General features: G+C 37.6%; 1 protein-coding gene across 1 annotated transcript in view; it reads left to right on the top strand.

Annotated features, from left to right (window-relative positions):
- The window catches only part of LOC131931013 (uncharacterized), a 19,720-nt gene extending 12,985 nt beyond the window's left edge, over positions 1-6,735 (top strand). The window contains exons 13-19 of the mRNA XM_059287693.1: positions 2,309-2,365; positions 2,890-2,962; positions 3,998-4,101; positions 4,472-4,603; positions 5,949-6,050; positions 6,246-6,333; positions 6,639-6,735. Coding sequence (XP_059143676.1) covers positions 2,309-2,365; positions 2,890-2,962; positions 3,998-4,101; positions 4,472-4,603; positions 5,949-6,050; positions 6,246-6,333; positions 6,639-6,735 — 653 coding nt within the window. The remainder of the gene's footprint in view (positions 1-2,308; positions 2,366-2,889; positions 2,963-3,997; positions 4,102-4,471; positions 4,604-5,948; positions 6,051-6,245; positions 6,334-6,638) is intronic.
- Positions 6,736-8,857: the final 2,122 nt, after the last annotated feature.

The raw sequence follows: 8,857 nt of genomic DNA, 5'->3' as shown, positions 1-8,857 counted from the left end.
TAATGTCATGAACCCACTTGTATCGCTAATGTCATGGACCCACTTGTATCGCTGTCATAATGTCATGGACCCACTTGTGTCGCTAATGTCATGAACCCACTTGTGTCGCTAATGTCATGGACCCACTTGTGTCGCTGTCATAATGTCATGGACCCATTTGTGTCGCTGTCATAATGTCATGGACCCACTTGTGTCGCTAATGTCATGGACCCACTTGTGTCGCTGTCATAATGTCATGGACCCACTTGTGTCGCTGTCATAATGTCATGGACCCACTTGTGTCGCTAATGTCATGGACCCACTTGTGTCGCTAATGTCATGGACCCACTTGTGTCGCTGTCATAATGTCATGGACCCACTTGTGTCGCTAATGTCATGGACCCACTTGTGTCGCTAATGTCATGGACCCACTTGTGTCGCTGTCATAATGTCATGGACCCACTTGTATCGCTGTCATAATGTCATGGACCCACTTGTGTCGCTAATGTCATGGACCCACTTGTGTCGCTGTCATAATGTCATGGACCCACTTGTGTCGCTGTCATAATGTCATGGACCCACTTGTGTCGCTAATGTCATGGACCCACTTGTATCGCTGTCATAATGTCATGGACCCACTTGTGTCGCTGTCATAATGTCATGGACCCACTTGTGTCGCTGTCATAATGTCATGGACCCACTTGTGTCGCTAATGTCATGGACCCACTTGTGTCGCTAATGTCATGGACCCACTTGTGTCGCTGTCATAATGTCATGAACCCACTTGTATCGCTGTCATAATGTCATGGACCCACTTGTGTCGCTGTCATAATGTCATGGACCCACTTGTGTCGCTGTCATAATGTCATGGACCCACTTGTGTCGCTAATGTCATGGACCCACTTGTGTCGCTAATGTCATGGACCCACTTGTGTCGCTGTCATAATGTCATGGACCCACTTGTATCGCTGTCATAATGCCATGGACCCACTTGTGTCGCTGTCATAATGTCATGGACCCACTTGTGTCGCTGTCATAATGTCATGGACCCACTTGTGTCGCTGTCATAATGTCATGGACCCATTTGTGTCGCTGTCATAATGTCCTAGGCCCATTTGTGTCGCTGTCATAATGTCATGGACCCACTTGTGTCGCTGTCATAATGTCATGGACCCTCTTGTGTCGCTGTCATAATGTCATGGACCCATTTGTGTCGCTGTCATATTGTCCTAGGCCCATTTGTGTCGCTGTCATAATGTCATGGACCCACTTGTGTCGCTGTCATAATGTCATGGACCCACTTGTGTCGCTGTCATAATGTCATGGACCCACTTGTATCGCTGTCATAATGTCATGGACCCACTTGTGTCGCTGTCATAATGTCATGTACCCACTTGTGTCGCTGTCATATTGTCATGGACCCACCTGTATCGCTGTCATAATGTCATGGACCCACTTGTGTCGCTGTCATAATGTCATGAACCCACTTGTGTCGCTAATGTCATGGACCCACTTGTGTTGCTGTCATAATGTCATGGACCCACTTGTGTCGCTGTCATAATGTCATGAACCCACTTGTGTCGCTAATGTCATGGACCCACTTGTGTCGCTAATGTCATGGACCCACTTGTGTCGCTGTCATAATGTCATGGACCCACTTGTGTCGCTGTCATAATGTCATGAACCCACTTGTGTCGCTTTCCTCTCTCATATAAACGTATTGTGGTTGCCATTAGCAAATATTGTTTTACAGCTCTTCAATATTGTTTCAAATAATATTTATTTTTAGATCAGTATTTTTGTCCAATATTTCTTTTAGATTATATATATGAAATTAAGGCGGGTTTAACATTTTTAGAAAAATATAACTTTAATTTTTAAATTAACTTTAAATATCAGATTAATTCCATTAATATCTAGTTGCGAGTTGGTGACGTAAGTTGACGGGGAAGTGGAAGGGAGGGATGGAGGGAGGGAGGGATGGAGGGAGGGAGGGAGGGAGGGAGGGAGGGAGGGAGGGAGGGAGGGAGGGAGGGAGGGAGGGAGGGAGGGAGGGAGGGAGGGAGGGAGGGAGGGAGGGAGGGAGGGAGGGAGGGAGGGAGGGAGGGAGGGAGGGAGGGAGGGAGGGAGAGCACGAATGGACAGCTTTGGTTGATACAAAGTAAAGGCGGCAGGACTTAATGCTGACCACAATGTACCAACATATGCCGAGTTTACAGAAATAAGTTAAATATTTCGATTCTGAATTTATAATTTTACACACGACGGTATCTAATTAAGTTGTATTTTACTAACAAAGGCGTATAGGATTTTGTCTTACCTTCAACAGGTAAGGATTATGATAACGATCAATTATTCTCAGAAGATCTTAAACGGAAAAACGCAGGTACAAATTTAATTGAACATCCAATACAAGTTTTTAACTATTTTAATTATTTCAAAATTTATTCAGTAAATTTTTTACTTCATGAAGATTTGATACCGTTTTTATTTGTTTTTTATATAAATTCAATTATCAACTTTTCCTCCATAAAGCATTGTTTAAAAAAAATTTCATTGTTTAAAAATGTGTCATTTTCATAAACTTTTATTTCATAAGATTTCTTTCACAAAAGTTTATATTTTTATTTTATAAACGTTTAATAATTTCTTTAATAGCATTTATATGATAACACTTCTTTCATAAATATTTTAATTTATAAGATTTCTTCTTTCATTACTATTTTAATAAACGTTTAAAATTTCTTTCATAACCTTTAACTACATACGATTTATTTCATACATTTTTACAAGACTGTAACTTTAAATTGATAAGAATGTAACTTTATCTTGATTAGAGCTTAACTTTAACCTGATATAATCTTAACTTTAATCTGATAAGAGCTTAACTTTAACCTGATATAATTTTAGCTCACGGAGCGTGGGGTGGGTGGGAAGGCTGGATGTGTGAAGATTCCTGTAGTAACAGTAACTTTACAAAAAGGTAGGTTGAAGATTCATGTAGTAACAGTAACTTTACAAAATGTTAGGTCGTCGGTGTGTTACTGGTATTTTATAAAATGTTAGGTCGATACTGTCTAACTGGTATTTTACAAAATGGTTCGTTGATTCTATCAACTGGTATCTCACCAAGAAAACACGGAAATTAACCAGTGTTCTGGGTATTCAGGAGGCGCAAACAGAACCGCTGGAAGTCAGCAGAAGGTACCAAAACAACACCCGGTAGTTAATATAAGACCAACGTATGGGGACTTGACAAATGACATCATGACACATGATCTCAGACAGAATATCTCAGACAAAATAGCTCAGACAAAATTTCTCAGACAAAATATCTCAGACAAAATATCTCAGACTAAATATCTCAGACAGAATATCTCAGATGAAATATCTCAGACAAAATATCTCAGACAGAATATCTCAGACAAAATATCTCAGACAGAATGTCTCAGACAAAATATCTCAGACAAAATATCTCAAACAAAATATCTCAGACAAAATATCTCAGACAAAAATATCTCAGACAGAATGTCTCAGACAAAATATCTCAGACAAAATATCTCAGACAAAATATCTCAGACAAAATATCTCAGACAAAATATCTCAGACAGAATATCTCAGATGAAATATCTCAGACAAAATATCTCAGACAGAATATCTCAGATGAAATATCTCAGACAGAATATCTCAGATGAAATCAGTGGCATAGCCAGGATCGTCTCAAGGGGGGGGGGGGGTTCCAATTTTTACCCGGGGACAAACTTTCGATTTGCACCCCCCCCCTCAAACTTTTGATTTGCACCCCCCCTCTCATACTTTTTATATATACCGAGGGGTCTATGGGGGGTTATGACCCCCCTAACCCCCCCTGCCTACGCCACTGGATGAAATATCTTAAGCACGAATGGTCTCAGGACAAATGGTCCCAGGACATTCAGATAATTTGTCCGTGAGATATTAAGTCTGGTATATTTTCTCTGGCATATTTAGCCCTTTTTTCCAACGTTTCTGTCTGTAGGAGATATTGCGACGAACCTGCGCCAGAATATGAAGGAGCTCAATGTCAAGGTCATAACCTTGAAACAAAAAATTCCGTATGCGGCACAGATGATTGTTTTGCAGGTAAAAGACATTTATATCTTTCCAAGTCATTTCAAGCTGTGTATTTATCAAGTAAATTTCTATGTGTATATTCTTCTAGTAGATCGTTGTATATTTATCAAGTGTATTTCTCTAGGTATATTCTTCTTGTAAATCGTTGTGTATTTATCACGTGTATTTCTCTAAGTATATTCTAATTGTAAATTATTGTGTATTTATCAAGGGTATTTCTTTGGGTATATTCTTCTTGTAGATCGTTGTGTATTTATCAAAAGTACTTCTCTATATTCTTCTTGGAGATCGTTGTGTTCTTATCAAAATTATTTCTCTATATTCTTCTTGTAGTTCGCTGTGTATTTATCAAAAGCATTTCTCTGTATTCTTCTTGTAGTTGACTGTCCTGTTGGATTCTACGGAAAGAACTGTGAACATTCATGTCCCAATTGTGCTGGTGGTTGCCGGGTTGTTGACGGATCATGCTGGACGTGTAAACCCGGGTGGTTGGGTTCACACTGTGATGTCGGTAGGTAGACTGACATCGTGATGTGGGGGTTTAACTTTTGGAACCCTGTTGGTTTAATTGTGAAGTCGGTAGGTAAACTAAGATTGTGATGTGGGTAGGTAAACTGAGATTGTGATGTAGGTAGGTAAACTGAGATTGTAATGTGGGTAGGTAAACTGAGATTGTAATGTGGGTAGGTAAACTGAGATTGTGATGTGGGTAGGTAAACTGAGATTGTGATGTAGGTAAACTGAGATTGTGATGTAGGTAGGTAAACTGAGATTGTGATGTGGTAGGTAAACTGAAGTTGTGATGTGGGTAGGTAGACTGAAGTTGTGATGTGAGGGTTTTAAGTTGGGAACCATTTTAGTTTAATTGTGATGTGGGTAAGTAGACATCGTGATGTGTGTAGGTAGACTGCCATCGTGATGTGTTTAAGATGTGAACATCTTTACATATCCGACTCTCTCCCCCTTCTAGCCTGCACCTTATGATGTTTAATGATGTCCTTGTATGATGTTTAATAATGTACTAGTATGATGTTTAATGATGTACTAGTATGATGTTTAATGATGTACCAGTATGATGTTTAATGATGTCCTTGTATGATGCTAAATGATTTACCAGTATGATGTTTAATAATGTACTAGTATGATGTTTAATGATGTACCAATATGATGCTTAATGATGTACTAGTGTGATGTTTAATGATGTACCAGTATGATGTTATTCATGTACTAGTATGATGTTTAATGATGTACCAGTATGATGTTTAGTAATGTACTAGTATGATGTTTAATGTTGTACCAGTATGATGATTAATGATGTACAAGTATGATGTTTAATAATGTTCTAGTATGATGCTTAATGATGTACCAGTATGTTTAATGATATACAGTATGATGCTTAATGCGACTCATGCAGTAGATTTGCAATTTTGAAGGGGACATACAAAATACACATATATAAAAATACATGTATGCAAACTGTAATGTGTTTATGTAGTACACTAGACGACCGTGTTATCCAGAAATATATAGTTGCGTGATGATGTTTTACAACTCTAGTTGTGTGATATAGTGTTTTACATCCATTGCTGTATGATAGTTTTACATCTATAATTGTATGCTGGTGTTTTAAACTATAGTTCAATTATTGTTTTAAGTTTTAAACTATTTGCACTCTTTATTGTTTAAGATATTAGCAGGATTATTAAACCCATTTTTGTTGTTGTTTTCTTTTTTTTTCAAATGTGCAAACCAAAGCAGATTTCAACTATTCGATAATTAATTACCTCGTTGTCTCAATCCGGGTTCCATATGTAGCGAAAGATAAATACTAATCAAAGAATTTTTTCTGTTAACAGCATGCCCACCAATGACTTACGGTTATCTTTGTCTACACTCTTGCAGTAAAAAATGTAACGGTCAGGATTGTCTTGAAAGAGTCAATGGGATGTGCAAATCAAGTAAAAATAAAAATATAAAGAGAACAGATTTAAATTTAAATATTAAAATTAATTTATTTTATCTTAGTGAAACGGAAAAAAATCTAACTTTTTAGTTAACTATTAAGACAACGCATTTAAATAAAGAGTTCTTTTAATTAATATTGTTTTGAATGAAACGAAAAATCCTAACATTATTTATATATTGTGCAACAGGTTTTGACGTTCTGAGTTTTATGGCTATCTTCTACACTGTGATATTTTTCACACTAGCCATCATGTGTTACAGTGTTGTGTGGACGAGGTATGTATTCAGTTTAAATCAAAGAAAAACAAGACATGCTTTGTATGTTTATATATAATAATGTGTTTATAGAATAGTTTGTTTATATTTAGCTTGTATATAGAATAGTGTTTATATAGGTTACAAAAATAAATGATACAGATAATGCTCTCATAAATACTCAACAGAATAATTTTTACTCTGCAAAAAAAAGCGCTTAATTATTAATTATTTAGTAAACTCTTTTAGTTTCTAAAATATTTTGCTGCTAATTTATAAAAGTGAAAGTTTTAAGTTAGTTTAAAAAAAAACATTTTTTCCTGCAGTGATGATGAAGTAAAACCAGTGGAGGTTGTAACAGTCAAACGTGTGTCTTCTAAAGAGTTCGTGCTCACTACTTTAGTGCTGGATCGTGAAGATTAAATCATTTTATTACACTTTTATTACCGTGTTTTTTTATTTGTGCTCTTTTAAACTAAGTATTAAACTTATCAAATCACTAACTGATGTAACAAATACTACACCTAAACTTACACAAAATTTACCTCAACATTAGCATTAACCTAGACACTAAATACATACTTGACCTAACCTTACACAATTTATTTTTTTCTACATACCAAAACAATATTATTACAATCATCATAACCCTTTCTTTTTTGTGACCAAGACACAAGAACCCACCACAGAAATCTCCCTCCACTTTTGTCGGTCACCGGCAATTTTCCAGGCAGTCCCCCATGACAGTCCTGCCTCTGCCAGCTGCTACCTGGCAGTCCCCCATGACAGTCCTGCCTCTGCCAGCTGCTACCTGGCAGTCCCCCATGACAGTCCTGCCTCTGCCAGCTGCTTCCTGGCAGTCCCCCATGACAGTCCTGCCTCTGCCAGCTGCTCCCTGGCAGTCCCCCATGACAGTCCTGCCTCTGTCAGCTGCTTCCTGGCAGTCCCCCATGACAGTCCTGCCTCTGTCAGCTGCTTCCTGGCAGTCCCCCATGACAGTCCTGCCTCTGCCAGCTGCTTCCAGGCAGTCACCCATGACAGTCCTGCCTCTGCTTCCAGGCAGTCACCCATGACAGTCCTGCCTCTGCTTCCAGGCAGTCACCCATGACAGTCCTGCCTCTGCTTCCTGGCAGTCCCCCATGACAGTCCTGCCTCTGCCAGCTGCTTCCCCGCCGTGCGCCTCCACGTCTCCCTTGGCATTCCTTGCTTTCTTTTTCCTTGAGGCATCCAGTTTAGCGTCATTCCTGCGATATCATGAGTCATTCTTAGGACATGCCCGTCCATCGCCAGTTTCATTTTCGATTGTTTGGGAAACTGCTTCTATCTCCATCTATTCTATTTGTCTCCCATTGGAGGTGAAGTTAGGCCAGTATATGCCTTTTATCCTTATCAATACAATACAGGCTATACAAATTACAATTGCACAATAACTCGACCTATCCTTACAATCATTTTACAATAACAACATATGTCTGATAGTTATTGGGGGTAATGGACTTCAATAAATAAAAATACTGAACGAAAGACAATAGATTTCAGACCAAAATGCTGATACAAGTTTCGCACCTTGAAGTCTTCGCACGGTTTGCACTTGAAAATGAACGCCATTGAAAATCGACAGAGAATGTTTATAAAACAAAAAGATGTGTTTATTTTATACAGCATTTCATTTAGAGCTTAGGGCTTTATGTTATTGAAGATGAGAGCTTAAGTAACAGAATTAATGTTTGTAGTTTTTGTAATTATATTTATAAAAGAGTTTAACCATGTACCAAGAAATGTATTATATTTTTTCTCCACTTATGCAGCTAATGCGCTATAATTTTGAGTGAGTTATTTCCTTTATTATTGTGGATAAAGTTGTTTATTATTTTTCTGCTAAGGATACAATATCTGTTTATCGCATTAGGCTAAGTTGGGATAGTAGGGAAATAAAGGATAGGACCAGAATATAATTCATGTTCGTTTAGATACATGATTTGAAAAATAACAGGGATTCAGGTTTGTTTTCCTGCAGTGAATACATAAGGGTTAGGATCAAATATCATTCATGGAGGTCTTGAAGTTACAGGTTTGAAGAATAACATAATTAGTGCTAGAGTTAAATAACATGTTTAGTGCTAGGGTTTTGGTCAGTGTAACAATGATTGTTGAACTAATGAAGTCTTGAGACATAATGTAGAAATACCAGAAAGCAGTGTGTTGTTTTTTACAAGCTTTTATTTAGTTCGCAACGTTTGTGAGTTTGTTTGTGGGTTTGTGGCAAATCTTGTAACTCAATTTTGACCCACTTCTAATGCAGCGATAACGTTCAAATTTTAGTTACATTCCACTTTAAAAGCTTTTTGCTATAAAGGTGTTTTTATATTAGTTTTATTACATTTGCATAGATACTTGAGGATTTGATATTTAAATGTTTTAAAATAGTATTCTGAAAAGCTATTTATGTACTTTAGATCTAACACTATTACTAACAACAGTGACAACGACACGAACAAAAATAAAACAAATTCTGGAACATACCATCAAGTTATATCCGTAAAAA

The sequence above is a fragment of the Physella acuta genome, unplaced genomic scaffold (assembly GCF_028476545.2).
Source record: "Physella acuta isolate Inbredline_101_S28 unplaced genomic scaffold, ASM2847654v3 ptg001876l, whole genome shotgun sequence".
Classification (NCBI taxonomy): Eukaryota; Metazoa; Mollusca; class Gastropoda; family Physidae; genus Physella; species Physella acuta.
This window is presented reverse-complemented; position numbering and strand designations above follow the sequence as displayed.